At 38.2% G+C, this 19,292-nt stretch overlaps 1 protein-coding gene across 3 annotated transcripts in view; it reads left to right on the top strand.

Annotated features, from left to right (window-relative positions):
* Nucleotides 1-631: 631 nt before the first annotated feature.
* FAM91A1 (family with sequence similarity 91 member A1) overlaps nt 632-19,292 on the top strand; it is a 50,148-nt gene continuing 31,487 nt past the window's right edge. For 2 of the 3 annotated variants that reach the window (XM_010363893.2, XM_010363894.2), the window contains exons 1-9: nt 632-962; nt 6,451-6,535; nt 7,841-7,992; nt 9,974-10,031; nt 10,720-10,787; nt 11,354-11,467; nt 12,660-12,750; nt 13,157-13,219; nt 18,774-18,880. In XM_010363893.2, the coding sequence (XP_010362195.1) occupies nt 891-962; nt 6,451-6,535; nt 7,841-7,992; nt 9,974-10,031; nt 10,720-10,787; nt 11,354-11,467; nt 12,660-12,750; nt 13,157-13,219; nt 18,774-18,880 (810 nt within the window). In that variant the 5' untranslated portion in view covers nt 632-890. Of the gene's footprint in view, nt 963-6,450; nt 6,536-7,840; nt 7,993-9,973; nt 10,032-10,719; nt 10,788-11,353; nt 11,468-12,659; nt 12,758-13,156; nt 13,220-18,773; nt 18,881-19,292 lie in introns of all 3 variants that reach the window. The other variant, XM_030937773.1, reaches the window with a different exon arrangement.

Genomic DNA, 19,292 nt, shown 5'->3' with positions numbered 1-19,292 from the left:
GCCTCCACCTGTCAGCACCACTGTTTAAAGTTTCAGCTCCCTGAATCTCTGCATTGTAAGAATTTGTATCTTCTTGGGAAGTGAAGCCCAGTGACGTGCAGCGCACCCTGGAAGGGAAGAGGGCTTACCAGACCTTTGCTCTCCCACTGCCCATGCTTCTAGCTCAACCCGGTGCAAGATCTGACTTAGAGATTCTTTCTTTCCCCCAGGGCCCTGGACCGGTCCCCCGCACCTCCACGCCCCGTCTCACTGGCTCGGGTTCGGGGCTGGCCTGTGGAGAACCCCCGTGAGTTCACCGCACTCCAATGTAAAGCCAGCCATTGCCGGCCCGCTTCCCAGGTCGCTTTTCTCTGAAAACCGACCCCAGTGCCTCCGGCTTCACAATTTGAGGAAACTGGGTCATCAGCAACGGCAACGCAAACCCAAGCGACTATCGCCGTTCACTCAGAGACTGAAACCGGGAGACGAAGCGCGCCGGCGCGAGGAGAGGCGCTCACCAGCGCACCTCCGGGTACCTCATCGTCGCCCCGCCCCGCAGCCAGTAGAGGGCGTGGCTAGAGGGCGTGACTAGAGGCCAGTCCGCGACCCGCCCCTCCGGCCGCGCGCCAGCGGGCGGAAGTGACGTATGTCCAGAGCCATTTCCGGCGGACCGAAACTAGGAAGAAACTTGGAGCTGTTCAGGGCGACCCAGCCTCCCCATCGCTGCTGCTGTTGTGTTCTGTTGGCCCGGGCCGCACAGAACGGTGGGGAGCCTAGGCCATGGGGCAGCCTGGGCCTTCTGCAGTGTGAGGCACGGGGCCTCCCGCGGCGCTCCGCTGACAGGCTGCGGGCGGGCAGGCGGGAGGCGTAGTGTGGGTCGCGGTCGCGGCCCCCGCCGCGGCCACGGCATCATGAACATAGACGTGGAGTTCCACATCCGGCACAACTACCCCTGGAACAAGTTGCCGGCCAACGTGAGACAGGTACGGCCGGAACCTGGGACTGGGACCCTGACGGGTTCGGCCCGCCCAGCGGTCACCTGCTTGCCTTGCTCGTGGGGCCCGAGCGGGCTGCTCCCGGCTGACTCCCTTCCTTTACCCCTCCGTGGTCTTGGGGAGACAGACCCTCAGCTCAGGGCGTGGAGGGGACGGCTGTGGGACCACAGGGCCAGGACGGTGCCGTTGTGTTGGTTGATAGCATGGTGTCCACAGGACTCGACTGACGCCTTTGCCAGCAGCCTCCATTCAGCCGGGCACCTGCGATAGAGATTTTAAACACGGTCCTTGACCTCCAAAATTTCAGGATGGTGGAAAAGGGATGGGAAACAAACGAATACGATACAGGATGATAGCAGCTCACACACACCTCCGTTGTAGTGTATGTGAGAGCAAAGGGAGGGAGAAATTATCCTGGGAGAGTTGGAAGAATTTGTAAGGCAGGCACTTAAATTGGGCCTTGGAGGACGAATAAGAGTTAAATAAGAGGGAATAAAGATTTTTCCAGTGGGGAGGGAAAGTCATTTTACAAAGTTTGTATGAGTGAAAGAACATGTCTCATGAGTAGCAAGTGACTGTATCACCAGAGTTTGGATTGATATGTTTGGAGTTGAAGTTTTTTGAGTGCGTGGGGCTGGTAGCAGATGAGCTTGGGAAAGTGGTCAGGGCCAGATTTTGAAGGGGCTCGTGTGCTTTGTTTTGTTGGACTTTATCCTCCAGACAAGATAGGTTTATCAGAGGTGTTTCAACAAGAATGACATGAGATTTTTGAAAGTTAATGCTCGATTTTTTTTAGTCTGTTTTACTCAGTTGTTTAATAGATATTTATTGAGCACCTACTAGGTGCTGTGTGTTGCTCTAGGTGCAGGCAATTTGCAACAGTCAACAAGACAAAGACTGCCTTCATGGAGCTTACATTTTACTAAAGAAAGATAGACGTAAACAAATAAATGAATAAATACGTAACATAGCAGGTGGTTTTAAGTCTTACAAAAGTAGTGATATGGGCTACAGATAAGGCACTGCTGCTCTGGTCGTAGATTGACCTTCACATTATACGTGGTCGAGAGTGAAATTCAGTTTTCTGTTGGCGCTCGGCAGTGGCATTTTTGGGAAGTTTGGAATGGTGGTAGTGATAGTATATAAGGATTATTTATTTATTTATATTTATTATTATTATTATTATTTTGAGACAGAGTCTCCTTCTGTTGCCCAGGCTGGAGTGCAGTGGTGTGATCTCCGCTCACTGCAAACTCTGCATCTCCGGTTCAAGCGATTCTCCTGCCTCAGCCTCCCGAGTAGCTGGTACTACAGGTGCGCGCCACCACGCCCAGCTAATTTTTGTATTTTTGGTGGAGACGGGGTTTCACCATGTTGGCCAGGCTGGTCTCAATATCTTGACCTCGTGATCCACCCGTCTCGAAAGTGATGGCCTTCGAAAGTGATGGGATTACAGGCGTGAGCCACAGTGCCAAGCTGGTGTAAGGATTATTATAGTTTAGTTTAGTTTGCTCGCTTCCTCTCTTGGGGGTGTAGTGCCAGGAGGTGAATATTAAGGTTCTGGTCATGCATCATGTGGCCAAGAAAATGCTTTCACTTTAATATAGCAAAAAGCAAGAAAGATAAATTTAAAGAACTTGAATTCTTGGGTGTCAGTGGCTGCCCGTGTAGCTTTTATCTTTAACTGAGAGAACAAAGCTCCAAACCTGAAGGAATAAATATCTTTTGTTAATCTTGAATAAAGGCTTTAAAGGACACTTTTGTACTTTAGGGTTTTGTGGCAAATCCAAAGACACAAGAAGAACAAACAATTCTTCTTTTCTTTGTTTCTGTTTTTTCTGTACTCTTCATCAGAATTAATGTAGCATACTGGAAGAAAGGTGAGTGATGAGGTTGTATCCAACATGAATATTTGACTTTAATTAGTATTGGCAAAAGAGTTTCTAAAACGTAGTCATGACTATTTAAAAATAATCACAGGACAGTTAAATTAGGTCTAAATGTGAAATTAAGTGTGTTTTTGTTTTTAAGGTCACTTGAAACAGTGGCTATTTTAGCTTAGGATAAGGTTGGCCGTTTGTAGATGTTGCAAAACCCGTCCGTACAAGTTTACTTCCAAGGACCTTTTGTAGTCTAATCACTGTTTCCCTAGGCTGAGCTCCATCTGAGATTACTGTATCAGCCTTCTCTCTGGTCTCTTGCTCTTAGAATAGGACTTTCTCCTGCATTCTTCATGCTATTCTGGGGTTGAGGCTTCTGAAATGCAAACCCAACCTTATTACTGCCTGTCTCCTTTATATTGCTTATATTAATAGCTTATTTTGATTCTCACTCAGATACTGCTCCTGGGAGGTTTCCCTGACCTAAATCTGTGGTGGTTGCCCCTAGGCTATCTTACCATTGCATTGTATTCCTCACCCATTAGAGCTTACCCCACTGTGGTGCATTTTCTGGTTACAATGCTGGCTTTGCTTTTGTACCTTGAGCACCTCTCACATACTTGGCTTTTAGTAAGTATTTGTGGCTGAGCACCTAAAGCTCAGTCAGTTTAAACTTGGGGAATATTCCTTGTATGGAAAGAATTTGTCTTTTGGCATTATAGATTTTTAGATACTTTGATGTCATTTCCAGTAAGTTTTGATGGGTTTACTTTGGAAATGACTCATTTTCCAGTTCTGTAACCTGGGGACAGGTGATTTAGATTTTTAAAAAATGTATTTTAAGCTAATTCATTTTTATGTGGATGAGAGGACATTTTAAAAAACGTGGTATGGGTCATGATAGACTTTTAAAAAATACATTAAAAATTGTGGATGGGGCCATTATATCAGGATTTTTTCTGTAGTTTACCAATGTCATGACCTCGTGATCCACCCGTCTCGAAAGTGATGGCCTTCGAAAGTGATGGGATTACAGGCGTGAGCCACAGTGCCAAGCTGGTGTAAGGATTATTATAGTTTAGTTTAGTTTGCTCGCTTCCTCTCTTGGGGGTGTAGTGCCAGGAGGTGAATATTAAGGTTCTGGTCATGCATCATGTGGCCAAGAAAATGCTTTCACTTATATATTTCACTATTTCACAATAGTCCTTTTATTTTAAGGGAAATCTTGTAATAAGATTCTGTATCATCCAAGAAGGGTCAGTTTTAAAAATTTTTTGATGGGGCTCGGGGGTGTACTTGGGGCTGTATATGCTGGGATTGGAGTCTGTAGGAGCAAAGTTTTCAGAAAATCTTTGTGCTTTTAGCATAATCTGTGATGGGTGCTTTAGAGCTAGTGTCTTATTCTTACCTCGCAGTTTCATCTGATGTAGTTCCTTTTATATGCAGCCCAGCTTCATTTGTCAGACCTGATCAGTATTTCTGCAGGGCTAGAGTTGTCTCAGGGTAAAATGCCTTTTTTTTTCTTCCTTTTAAAAAGTTACCTTCTCTAGTGGCAACAGTGTTTTAAAATTTGAATGGTGGGAGATGTGGGGTAGGAGTAGGAGGGGAGCCCAAGAATCTCAGAATAAAGCAATTTATATTACGTACTTGGCTAGTGAAGAATAAAGCCAACTTTTAATGTGGGTTTTAGAAATTTGTGTTCACTCGTGTATTAATTGATACGTTCAGGATCAGTCATTGCTTAATGCTGAAAGCCAAAGCTTACAAATTTGATAGGTAGTGTATTAAGAGACTTATTTTGAAACAGAAGAGCAAAACCTCAGGTTAGATTTTAGCAAAATTGTGTGCTTGTGTTGAGTATGCATGTGTATTTGTGTTCCCTGAGAAAGAGACTTTCATTTAGTAGTAGAGACAGAGAAAACCTTTAAAAGTGTGCTATTTTGAATCCTCTAAATATTGTCAGTACAACGATCCTGGCATTGATGCTACAAAGAGGATGGTAGAGTGGTTTCTCTACAATGAGATCTACTCTTAACCCCTTATAATGTTAAGACAGATGAAAATAAGATAAGCACATACATTCTGGTTCTACTGTGAGTTCTGGCTTAGCCTGTGATAAACTAAGCTAGATGCAGGAAGAAAGCTCACCCTTGAACAACATGGGGTTAGGGGTGCTGCACCCCTGTGCAATTGAAAATCCATGTATAACTTTTGACTTTCCCAAAACTTAACTACTAATAGCCTATACTGTTGACTGGAAGCCTCAGCCATAACACAGTTGATGAACACATATTTTGTATGTTGTATATGTTGTTAATATATGTTCTAATGTAATAAAATAAGCTAGAGAAAAGAAAAGGCTGTTATGAAAATCATAATATTTTCTAGTCATTAAGAGGAGATGGCTCATCATGGAGGTCTTCATCCTTGTCTTCACATCAAGTAGGCTGAGGAGGAGGAAATACAGGAAGTATTGGTCTTGCTGTTCAGGGTGGCAGAGGAGGAAGAAAATCCCAGTGTAAATGGACCTATGCAGTTCAAACCCATGTTGTCCAAGGGCCACCCGCACATAATTGTACAGTTAAAATGTGACACATCATATTCCATTTTCCTTAGAATATTACCTACAAATGGGTCCAGTTATGGGTCACTTTACTTAGATGTGAGTTTCATCTGTCTTATTGTGAAGATTGCCTTAAGTGAAAGATGTAGGGACCTTCTTTGGTTTTGGCTTACCTATGAGTAAGAAATATGATGAACTAAATCCTCTGATCTTTCTGTCATTGCTTTCCTAAGATGTCTAATTTCATTTTATAGCATGTTGGAAAGACCATACCTAGAAATTAGAAGGGGGATAGCAGTCATATATTAAATTAAGTTTATGGTCTCACAATGAATAGTACATATACACGGTGAATAATACACAGTGAATAATAATGTTAACTATAATCAGGCAAACTTGTTTGCTTTCATGAACACTGCAACAAAACACTAAGTGCATAACTAGAAAGACTTTAGCTTATTAAAAATAGATCAGAATTCTAAAATTGTCTGAATGCTTTCTAATGAGGCCAGAGGACATTGCATTTTAAAGAAACAATCTTATGTACATTTAAATGTAAATTCTCCAGAAATCCTAATCTTTAATAATTATAACCCTCAGTTACAAACAATTAGCAAAGAGGGATGTATCTGTCCTTAGTTGCCATTCTTAAATTTAAATAAATGTAGGGGCAGGAAACCATCTATCTGTCCACTTAACATAGCAGTCAGGAAGGAAATCTTTATAAGCAGAACTTAGCTCTGTATTAACTAAAGTGAAGTTATACTCACCTACTGGTTTTTATTTGATATTAAATATTTAGGATAATTTTAGTAAACTCTTGAAGGCAGACTGAAAATACGTTACATTTTTGCTCTGAATACTGTAGCAGGAAAGGTAGTATAATAATATTTAAGAAAATATTTTTTATTTAATTCTGGAAATTAGAGATGCCAGGATAAAACTGGGGGTCGTGGTTTTAAAATGCTATGGGAAAAATAGTACTATTGTTCAGTTTGGAAGTTGTTTAAAATCTTTCTGAAATTTCTTCTAGAGTCTTGGAAATTCACAGAGAGAATATGAAAAGCAGGTTGTCCTGTACAGTATCCGCAATCAGTTACGATATAGAAATAACTTAGGTAAGTAGAGGCATGTTTATATTGGGGTGGAACTGACCATTGCTTTATCACATTCGTGAATCTTTCTTTTCAATACATATTTTGTAATACTGAAATTATTCCATGTACGGACTTTAAGAAACTCTACACTGATCCATTCCACCTAACAACAATTTATATTAGCAAGTAGATTTTTCATTCTACTTCTGATAAAAATTATTTTTAGAGTACTGTTTAAAGACTCATTTTATCTATAAAGTAATCCTAATTCAAATGTCCTCTTTTTGCCTGAGGCAAGAAAATATGCCATAAAAGAAAAAGTATACTAGTTCTTAGTAATTTTTGACTTTGAGTTGTCTTCATAAATTTTCCAAATAATGTGAAAAACTCTTTCCATAATAATTGGGACACATTTTAAACATAGTTCATTCCATGGTTTTTTTTTCTTCTTTCTAAAAAAAAATTGTTGATCAGATTATTTTGGTTAGTCTGTTCTGTTGCTCTGGTAGTCTTTCGCTCCTGTTTGTTACTCTTATTTTAAGCATAATATTTCTGATATTGTTTTTTTCCTGAACATTTTCCATGAAAGTCAGAGGGCTTTTTACATGTAAAAATGAAAAAAACAGCACATAATTTTAAAAAATAGATTTGACTTCATTGAAAACTAGCATTCAGTTTGGCTGTCTTGTAAAGTAATAGAATACAATTCAGGCCGGGCGCGGTGGCTCAAGCCTGTAATCCCAGCACTTTGGGAGGCCGAGACGGGCGGATCATGAGGTCAGGATATCGAGACCATCCTGGCTAATACGGTGAAACCCCGTCTCTACTAAAAAATACAAAAAACTAGCCGGGCGATGAGGCGGGCGCCTGTAGTCCCAGCTACTCGGGAGGCTGAGACAGGAGGAGGATGGCGTGAACCCGGGAGGCGGAGCTTGCAGTGAGCTGAGAGCCGGCCGCTGCACTCCAGCCTGGGCGGCAGAGCAAGACTCCGTCTCAAAAAAAAAAAAAAAAAAAATAGAATACAATTCAATAAACCTCTGTTTTGTACCTTTTGGGGGAGCATGCTGGTAGTTCCCTGCTTGTTTTCTCATTTGGCAAGAATTACTCTCTACTAATCTGTCCTATTACACGTTTTACTTCTATACTCTAAAATCTATTTCATGTGATACAATTGTTTCTTTGTTCCAACTTAGAATATTTTGTTTGTTCTCTTGTAACTTACATACTTTTCTTTTAAATTACTGTTGGTTGGTAAAGTATTTATAGTTAATATATAACTGTAAGAAACCTGAAAAAAAAACTGGACAATTTCCCTCTTTTCTGCAGTTAAACATGTCAAGAAAGATGAACGCAGATACTATGAGGAACTGCTAAAGTACAGCCGAGATCATCTCATGCTGTACCCTTACCATCTATCGGATATTATGGTGAAGGGCTTGAGGATAACACCATTTTCATATTATACTGGGATTATGGAGGTGAGTTTATAGTGTGGGTGAACCATTGGGAATGGGATGGGACTACATGTCTGAGACTTTTTCAGGTGTGCACCAGCTCTTCAGCTGTCATCTACGGTGGACACTCTTTCTAAACTATAAGTGTAAAAAGGACTTTTGGTGGCAAGTTAACTGTTTGAGCCACACTGTACAAGTACTTATCCTTATTGATATTTTTACATTGGGAAGGTGTCTGTTTCTATTCTGGTTCTTGAAGGTGCTGTTGACCCTTTGTGCTGTTGTAGCACTGATCAGTCATTTATATTAGCAGAATCTGTGTAAAATTTATTGCTTTTTAAAACATGATTAAGGTTGAAAATGTGGGTGACAGAATTGAACATTAGGCTCTGAGAAAATTAATGTATTTAGGCCAGCCAGGTGCAGTGGCTCAAGCCTGTAATCCGAGCACTTTGGGAGGCCAAGGTGGGTGGATCACAAGGTCAGAAGATCAAGACTACCTGGCCAACATAGTGAACCTCATCTCTACTAAAAGTACAAAAATTAGCCAGCCGTGGTGGTGTGCACCTGTAATCCCAGCTGCTTGGGAGGCTGAGGTGAGAGAATCGCTTGAACCTGGGAGATAGAGGTTGCAGTGAGCCGAGATAGTGCCACTGCACTCCATCCCAGGTGACAGAGCGAGACTCTGTCTCAAAAAAAAAAAAAGAAAATTAATATATTTACGTATTCACTAACTGTCTGACAAATGAATGATGACATAGACCCAATATATATACCCATAGACCCAATATTATATAATACAGGTACCAGAAAAGAGAAATATGTTAGTAGTCTTGGTTGTTAATCTCTTTCTATAATTACTAACTTTTAGTTTTTAGCCTTTTTCCAAAGACAGCTTTTAGGCTAGTATTGGATAACTTTAATACTAGTTGTATACTGTTTTCAAGTGAGCTTTATGAAAGATTGGCAGTATTTATTTAGTATTCATTTGCTCTTTATTTATGTTTGAGTGCTCCTGTTTGGGGCTCACTAGCCACTTGAAGAGCAGAGAGGAGCCTAGAACTAAAGGAGTTGGGAACCTATGGTAACATGAGGTTAGCCCCGCTTATGATGTGTCCTTTGCTGTTCGCTCCATTCGCTTATCTACAAAAGCCCCTCCTTTGTGGGCTGCTTCTGCAGTTCCATGCATCCCTTGTTCCTCTTTTGGAGGAAATACTAGAGGAAAGCGAGAGGCCCGATAGCCCAGGTACCTTAGTGAAGAACCAGGGTAGCACAATGAAGGTGGCAGCTAATCAGGAAGTAGAATAGTTACTGCCGTCTCTGTATTTTTCTAGTGTAGTCCACACATTTGGAAGCTAAAATAGGTGGAGTTTTTGTTTCATTTACCAGCTTTCATTTCAGTTACATCCACATGGTTGCTGCATTCTGGTTTCTGTTCTTATATCATTGGGTATAGTTCCTGGGTTGAAAATGGGCCTTGTCGCCACAGGAAGCAGGGGTTTGTTATTGGAGAAACAGATTGGAGTAGAAAAAGCTGGATACAAAGTTTAAGTCCTCTACGAATTGGGACTTACAGGATCAAAGGCCACTAAGTGGTTACAGTCTTTATTGGTAGTGCATGTTGATGGAGCTGTGGCACATTATTTGGCTGTCTCTCATGGTGTGGATCTAGGATCAGGTATGAAATGTGGAGAGGCTGGAACCCTGAGCTCTAGTAGAGGTATTACTTACATAGCTTCCACAGGGCAGAGGTTATGGGGCAGCTGTCTGGGATTCGTAGAGAGCCTCGTAAGAAACCCAGACCCGAAAATCTGCCCTTTAATTACCAGGTTGGGAACGTGTGGAAAGTGCCACAGGGTGGCATGTATGCTCTAGGTAGCCAAACTATGATCTCACTGCTTCCTGTAATAATCATTGTTATTGGCTATAATAATATTGTAGTTATACACATTTTTATTTAAGGACATTTTAGATTTCAAATTAAAAATTTTTTTCTTTTTAAAAGGATATTATGAACAGTGAGAAAAGTTATGATTCATTGCCCAATTTTACTGCTGCTGACTGTAAGTATTTAATTGTGCTGAAGAAGGTAATGTTTAGGTTGTGTCTTTGTGCATCCTGTCATCTGTTAATATTGTAATGTGTGTTTGTAACCTGAAATATGTGAAAAATGAAAACAGTAAGCGACATAATTAGTGGGAATTTTATCAGATGATACCAGACGCATGTGTAAGATTTACTCTAAATGTCTAAGAGAGGAATATTTGAGAGTGGTAGAATCAGAAAAATAGAACTAATCTATATATTTCCAGAGAATGAAGTTCTTTCTGATACTTGGGCTGTGTGTGTATTAAATGTGGGAGGAAAACTTGTACACAGTATTTTTGCAAGTCAGTTTTTAGTAACTTGCTGCTGTTTTATTATGCTTACATTGGCAAAGTGTGTATTTTGAATGTGTCATAATTCTGTTGTTTAAGAAGCTTTCGCTGAGAATTACATTTTGACTTCCTAAAATTGGCAGGACTTCTGCTTTTTAAAAATGTTTTTATTTGTTAGAAGTGTCAGCTTGATTTCATCTCTCCCAAAGTTTAGCTTTTATGTTTTGTTTGAAGACTTCCTTTTAATTTGATATTGATATTTGATTAGTAATTGAAAGATGAACATAAGCTCAGGTTTTTCCTACAGTCACTTGTGAGCGTGTTGAGATTTCAAGATATATTAAATGTTTTTAAAGGAAAGACTTTTTTTCAGGTCTAAGGCTTCTTGGCATAGGAAGAAACCAGTATATTGATCTTATGAATCAATGTAGATCATCAAAAGTAAGTTAGTACTTTCCCTTTCTTTTTCATTGTTTTGGCCTCATCACACAGTTTGATTAGTTTTTGTAAGCGGTAGAAATAATGAATTGTTTGTCTTTGACCAAATAAAATGTACTTAACACAGAAACAATACAAAAAGAACTCCTCAGTATTCTCCAGGTTATAGCTTAAATGATTATTTAAAATTTTTAATGCATAAAACGTTTATTTTTAAAAATTATTTTTATTCTCTTAGTCTTTTTATTTGCTCATTCTACTTGTAGAGTTCACTTAATGGGTGAAATAAGTGTTCGCATTTTCAAGTGCAGTTTTCACTGCTTGAGTTTCGCTTGAGTTTCTGGAAGTAAATCTGGATTTAACAATTAGTGTTTTGAAATAATTTATTTTGAAACAATTTAAGAATGACTTTCTTCATACAATATGTTAATATCTAGAATTATTAAGATTTTAAAACATGAAGGTTTAAGAAGATATTTATTTAGTCCATTACAAACAATGATATGATTGATGAAAGAAGAAAGTGATACTTTCAGATTGCAGATTCTCAAGTGTTTGTACCATTGCAGAAATTCTTCAGAAGGAAAACAGCCCGTGATCTTCTACCAATAAAGCCGGTGGAAATTGCCATAGAGGCGTGGTGGGTGGTGCAGGCTGGATATATCACAGAAGATGACATCAAGGTAGAAATCTTTAAAAGTTAAACAAAGAATTTTTAATTTTTAGTTTATTTCACAATTTTTAATTATAGCGTATACTTTTTTAAAAAGTAACATTATTTTGTTGTCCTGAAGAAAGTGAAACTTACATTTAAAATTTAAAATGATCTTAGTAGACTAGAATATTGGTGAGTTTCAGAGATACTCTTTAATGGTGAGGGAGACCTGATTTGGTTCAAGTACAGTTATCTGGGGATGTTAATTAGGTAGAAGCTTCATGTAAAGTAACATATGATGCCACAGCTACCACTAACAATAATGTTGGCTAACACTTTTGAACACCTGCTGTGTGCTAGATGTGCCAGGCTCTATTGCAAGTGCTTTTTATATTGTCTTACTTAATATGTATTATTTGCACCCCCATTTCACAGATGAGGAAAGTGAGCCCAGAACAATTAAGTAACACCTCAAATCTTAGCAGTAGTAAAGGTCCAGGATTTTTTTGGCAGTTTGCCATGAAACTTGTACTCTTAATCACTGTGAACAACTGTTGTACTGAGGCAATAGGTGCTTTTATGGGGCGATAGTGTCAAGATCAAGAGAGTTGATATTCCTAGTGGTCAGACCACATCTTGGAAGGGATATTATTGATTTAGAGGAAAGGGGTGGAGTAATGAGGGCATCTAGAGACCAGGTTGTATTTATGTGTAGCTGAAGCAATGTAAATGAGTATGTAGGCTTCTTTTTAGTCTGCATTTAATTTTCTCCAGAGTACATACTAAATCCAATGAGCGAAAGGCTTAGAAATTTTACTTCAGTCTAAAGTACCTCCTAATGGAGCTCTCAAATAAGCTAGTGAACTTTCCTTTTACTGACAATATTCATGTGCAGTTTAACTAAACTTCTGATTAGAGAGATTCTGAATTGGCAGATGGATCTAATTCCAATTCAATGACAAGGAACAAATATTACTCACCCGCAAATGTTGGTACTTAACAGTAAGTTTGTTCTCTACATTCTGTTGGTATGTTGCATATTTTGGCACCTTAATTGATGGCTATGTGCATAGTTTTTTGTTTGAATTATAGAGTGATAAATATGTAGTTCATTGAGCTAATGACGTGTAATCACTGGTTTCAACATAAATACATTTCAGGAGACTTGTAAATTAGTTAATTTGGACAGAACTTAATTAAAAATATTTTGCTTTTCTTAGATATGCACTTTGCCTGAGAAATGCGCTATTGATAAGATCATCGATTCAGGTCCTCAACTCTCTGGATCACTAGATTACAATGTAGTACATAGTAAGTGGTTAGTAGAAATGGTCTTTTGTCAACATAGAAACTTGTTTTAAACCATCAATAATTACTAGCAATTACTTATCAAGTAGGTACAAATAGTGCTATTTTCTAAGGCATGTTACTGTTTGAAATGTGACCTTAGTCTTTTGTTTTCCAGTGTGGCTATAATTAGTCACATACACTAGAAATTTATGCAACTGAATGTTAAGAAAAATTTTGTACTTCTGAGCATATGCAGGAAACCGAGATTTAAAAACTTTAATTCTTTTCCTCTTCTATTTTACTTCTTTCTTCGTCACATAGCATTCATTTGTTAGAATCTTTACAGAAAGCCAGGAATTAGTTTTTAAAAAAAAAAATCACTGTTGTGTAGTGTTCCATCTAAAACAAGGTGCTTTTGTTTCTTTAGGTTTGTATAACAAAGGATTTATTTATCTGGATGTACCAATATCTGATGACAGTTGTATAGCAGGTAAGTCTGTGCTAACATTTTTCACTGTGTTTTGAATGGATATCAGGTACTAAGCACTGCATATCATCCATTCTAGGATCTTAGATGTTAGGATATTTCAAGAAAAATATGTCTTCTTTATTGCATTTTAACACAGTACGATGGTTTTACTTAAATTCCTTATTCTCATTTTTGTATTTGGTGTACACACTGTACTAACATAATAGAAACCCAAGGTAAATTTCTAACAATCCCAAATCAAATCAATATTTTTATAAATTTGTGTTGCCTTTTAATCCTTGTTCATTGTGTAGCTGTTTTTACATGTGTTCGGTAATCTCATAGAATTGTATGTTCTCATTTTCCCTTAACGTACTAGTGCATTTTTTTTTCATGTTACTGTAGTCTTTTTGTCTATTTCCTTTTCCCTTCTTCCTTTACTTGCTTCTCTGAGTTAAACCAATATTAAGAGCCTTGTATATTTGTCATACACTTTATGGATGTATCAGTTTATTAAACCATTTTGTATTTCTGGTAATTTAGATTATTTCCAGTTTTTTGCCACTACAATACTGATATGTTCAATATCCTTGAACACAGAGTGGTGCTTTTTTTTCTGTAGGTTAGATTTCTTACCAATTTATAGAAGCACTTACTGTGTTCAAGTTATATGTTACAAGTATGTCTTGTGGCATATCTTTTAACTATTGTTCTTGTGTTTTATCATACTTAGATATTGAATATTTGTGTAATCAAATATAGTGTCAAAAAATTTCAGAGAATGACCCTAATATTAACAAAGTAGTGGTGATAGGGTTTATTGCAGAAATACTTCTTTATGTCAGTGTTGAATCTTGACAAGATTTCATGCTCTAGCATGTCCAGACCTTTGGGTTGGCATATGTTTGTGATTCTTTAATAACACATTTTAAACCTTGTGCATATGTGAATTCTTTTTTCTTTTTCTTTTTTTTGAGACGGAGTATAGCTCTATCACCCAGGCTGGAGTGCAGTGGCATGATTTTGGCTCACTGCAACCTCTGCCTCCTGGGTTCAAGCGATTCTCCTGCCTCAGTCTCCTGAGTAGCTGAGATTATAGGCACCTACCACCGCACCTGGCTAATTTACTCTACAGGTAAAACCCATAGAGACAGGGTTTCACCATTTTGGCCAGGCCAGTCTTGAACTCCTGACCTCCAGCGATCTGCCTACCTCGGTCTCCCAAAGTGCTGGGATTACAGGCGTGACCCACCATGCCCGACCTGCGTCCTATTTTAAGCTTGGAAAGACTCCTTAAAAAGTAAATACTAATTTGGGTTTGTATAGTTGATGCTATAACAAAATACTAGTTTTAAAATGAGAAAGATTTTGACAAGGAAATGATTTCTGAAGACAGAGGTGGTCGTGGTTTCCTGTCACAGTTGGACAATATGAAAGTATTACGCTATTGCCTACTCTGATCAGATAAGCTGACGTTGATTCATTTGAGATCCACCTTTTAATAAAAAGATTAGTCTTTGGCTAGTTCGTTTCAGTCCAGTTTGACTGTCAGTTTGAACTGACTCACATTAGAGTAACTTTTAATATTACTTACAGATAAACTAAATTCATTTGAAGAAAGCAGTCAGAGAAGGGCCAGATGGGTGGTGCCCCATTACGTTGATGTGTTCTACCATACTTCACTTAGTAGCTGCTGGCATTTGGTGGTACACACAGACCCATGGGATGCTAATTGCTGAACTTACCCTTGTCACCATGTTACCTCTTTGGCTGTCCGCACTTTAGAATAAACACATAAAAGCAGTTTGACAATGTGGAAGGCATCAAATTCAGTACAAATAATACCTCAAGGTGATTTCAAAAGAGGCATTTCACATACGTTTCAACGACAAAAGAAACAAGCACTATGGTTGGTGATACAAATATAAATGGAGGTTAGAAATACTTTTAAGGGAGTAATCATGAAAGGCTCTTTTATTAAATAAATTTATTCCATTATTCATCAAATTTTCTAACTATTTTATGTGTCTTTTATAGCTTCCTGATTTCTGTTATGCTTGAATGGAATAGCTGTAGAATATAGAAATAGTCTGAAAATCTTGAGAACTTTCGTTGTATATATTTAAATTTGTAGTTTGTTTGGAACTTATTTTCATATTTGATGTGGAGTAAGGGTTCAACTTATTTTTCTTCTCTTTGAATAACCAATAGCATTTGGACAAACGCTAGCACTGTTTTTTCAATAACTCTTTACTGCTGAATGGAGGCATAACTTTTGTTGTACACTAAATTCCACTGTATATTGGATCTAATTTTGATACCCCTTTTTCTTCTGCTGATACAATATTGTTTTTTGTTTGTTTGTTTTTTCCTCTGAGACTGTGTCCTGCTTTGTCACCCAGGCTGGAGTGCAGTGGTGCGATCTTGGCTCACTGCAACCTCCGCCTCCCGGTTTCAAGCGATTCTCCAGCCTCACCCTCCCGAGTAGCTGGGACTACAGGTGCCTGCCACTGCGCCAGGCTAATTTTTGTATTTTTTGTAGAGACAGGGTTTCTCCATGTTGGTTAGGTTGGTCTCGGACTCCTGACCTCAGGTGATCTGCCCACCTTGGCCTCCCAAAGTGCTGGGATTAACAGGTGTGAGCCACTGTGCCCAGCCTACAATATTGTTTTGATTATTGTAACTTAGAGTAACTTTTAATATTAGTTATGGCTAAACTTTCCTTCTAAGTCTTTTTTTAGTAACTTTCTTGGCTATTCCAAGGCATTTATATGTGTGTGTGTGTGTGTGTGTGTGTGTGTGTATACATATATATATTATTTATATTATATATATTATAGTTGTGTGCATTTATGGGGTACAATGTGATGTTTTGATATATGTATATAATGTGACATGATTAAATCAAACTAATTGACATATTCATCACCTCACCTGTCATTTTTTTAGTGGTGAGACAACTGAAATTTACTCTTATTCTCGAATAATACATTTTTATTGACTGTAGTCACTGTGGTGTGCAATAAATCTCAAAACTGATTCCATCTGTCTGGAACTTAATATGCTTAACAGTTGCCCATTCCTCTGTCTGAAACTGTACCCTTTTATCAACAACTCCTCATTCCCTCCTTCTCTACTCCCCCAACCTCTGGTAGCCATCTTCCTACTCTCTGCTTCTGTGAGTTCAGCTTTATTAGATTCCACATATAAGTGAGATCATGCAGTATTTGCCTTTCTGTGCCTGGCTTATTTCACTTAGCATAATTTCCTCCAGTATTATTCGTGTCATTGCAAATGACAGGATTTCTCCTTTTTTATGGCTGAATAGTATTCCATTGTGTTTATACACCACATTTTAATCTGTTTGTCTGTTGATGGACACTTAGGTTGTTTCCATGTCTTGGCTGTTGTGACTTATGCTGCAGTGAATGTGGAAATGCAGATATCCCTTTGAGACACTGATTTCAGTTCCTTTGGATATATACCCAGAAGTGGGATTACTGGGTCATACGATAGTTCTATTTTTAGTTTTTTTAGGAACCTTCAAACCATTTTTTTATAATTAAAGAAAAATTTATGAATATATTTTTCAGTAGGCAATAATTATGATACATACAAAATTCTAAATTTACAAAGGGGTATAAAAAAGTCTGCCTTCCACTTCTGTGGTTAGCCACCCAATTCTCTTTCAGCAGCCACTGTTAAGTTCTGTTTCCTTCTAGAAGTATCATATATGTATATATTCTTTTTTGTGTGTGGCTGTATTTTTACACAGATGGTGTACTCTAGACTTTTAAAAGAAGTTTAAGATGAATTAGAGACTATTTCAAATTTCTTCATGTAGAGTCACCTTACTCTTTTTGCTTAGATATAAATTTTGACCTAGGAAAATTTCTAATTGCGTAGTGGCTTGGTTTCTTTATCTCTCAAAATGGGGTAACTGGCCAAGCACAGTGGCTCACACCTGTAATCCCAGTACTTTGGGAAGCCAAGGCATGGGATCGCTTGAGCCCCGGAGTTGGAGACCAGCCTGGGCAATATAAAGGGACTCCTGCTCTACAAAAATAAAAATAAAAATCATTAGTCATGCGTGTTGGCTTGTGACTGTAGTCCCAGCTACTTGGGGGATTGGGGCAAAAGTTGAGCCTGGGAGGTTAAAGCTGCAGTAAGCCATGATCCCCCCACTGCACTCCAGCCTGGGTGACAGAGTGAGACCCTGTCTCAATAAATAAGTAAATAAATAAGCCAATGAATGAATGAATAAATACATTTAAAAATAGGGGTAATTATACTACCGTATAACTCATGGAGTTAGGAGGATTAAATGAAAATGTATATATAAAGTACTTGGTAATAGCCTAGCACTTAGTAAACATTCAATAAATGCCATTATTACTTACATAGCTGATAGTGTAGGGAAATAATTAATGTTGTCAAATATGGAATTTCTAAAATATTTCTAAAAAGAAACCATTGATCATTAAAAGTACCTAGATGACTAGAAATATAGGTAGTACTAAATTAGAAAATTACATGAGCCAGATCTGTCAAGTGAATAACCTATCCTCAAATGTATGTACATTATAGTTTTTCAGTGTCTTAATTTTGACCATTTGAATTTTGTCTTTTTTTTTAAGTTTTCGGGTACAATTAGATGATATTAGGGCCAGGGGACATAAGGATATCCAAATGCTACTATGGCCAAGACATTCCTCCTCCTCAGGATATTTTCAGGGTAAATGTACGCACAGGGGAGAATGGCAAAGGAAAGCATAGAGCTTGTTTTTTATTGGCTGGGCAGAGCACTTTGGTAAATCAGATTAGAACATTTGGACCAAAGAGATAGAAGTGAGTATGAATGAACATTCAGGTGGAGAGTGATGGTTATGTTGCCCACTGTGCTCGAGGGGATCTTGACCCTGTTGCCACTGAGGCCCACTGGGGAGGATACCAGAATAGAAGGCCCCAAAGAACAAGTTAGCCCAGTGACTCCTGGTAAATGTGACGGTCATGCAAATGAATTTCCCTTTTTAGGATGGAGGAGGGATGATGGGCAGACAGAGCCAATACTTCGCATCCATCTGGTTTTTGTATAGCATAGCAACTCTTTCTTGCAATCATTTGCTTTTCAGCTTTGGCCCACTCACCCCTGCTGCCTATGCACCCGTGCTGCATCAAAAACAACGTATCAGAAACCCTTTGCAGGCTCCCCCTTTCTGAAGCAGCCCCTGTTCCCTCGCCCTTCTACCAAGTCCATGTCATCCAGCATTTCTGAGTTACCTGTCTCAGTAACTCTTAGAGTTTCATGGTGAATTAAATGAACTCTGTGGATTTTGTGTCTACCTTCAGAGTCTTCTCTGTGTAGGTATTGTTGTAGAGTTTCAGAAAACTTGCTATGGAGTGGATAAATAAATCAAAAGCTGCATTCAGTCCCTAAGTTACTCTTACTTAGGGAGTAATTAGTAATTAGTAATTAGTAATTACTTAGAGAGGTTTCTTTTTTTAATTAGATATGTAAATTATACTTTCTTGTTTTATAAAATTGTATCACTGAGAAAAATCTCTTCTGTTTTAGTTCCACCTCTTGAAGGTTTTGTAATGAATCGAGTGCAAGGTGATTATTTTGAAACTCTACTCTATAAGATATTTGTTTCAATAGATGAGCATACAAATGTTGCAGAGGTAAGTTTGACAACGTCTCATGAAAATATAATCTCAAGATTGTAAATTTGTATAAAGCAAGTAATAAAATTATTTAATATGGTAATATGTTTTTAAAATCTCCAGGTGGGGAGATTATACCATTATTACACTTAAATGTCATTATTCTTATGTTAATTCTTATAAATGTATATTAAAATTTAAGTTAATAATTTATAATTTGGTTAACTTTCTATATGACTTTTTATACTTAAGTATTGTAGACTATATTGATCTATCCAGGAATTTTATTTTAAATGAGACAAAATTAAAGTGTAAGGAATCTTAAATTGTTGTGGTCACTGCCTGGATTTGTACTATAAGGATCTTAGAGATAGGGAAAGAAGAAAGTTCTGAATTCAAAATTTATTCAGTCTTCTAATTATTCATAATT

Source organism: Rhinopithecus roxellana, chromosome 9 (genome assembly GCF_007565055.1).
Source record: "Rhinopithecus roxellana isolate Shanxi Qingling chromosome 9, ASM756505v1, whole genome shotgun sequence".
In the NCBI taxonomy this organism is placed as follows: domain Eukaryota; kingdom Metazoa; phylum Chordata; class Mammalia; order Primates; family Cercopithecidae; genus Rhinopithecus; species Rhinopithecus roxellana.
This window is presented reverse-complemented; position numbering and strand designations above follow the sequence as displayed.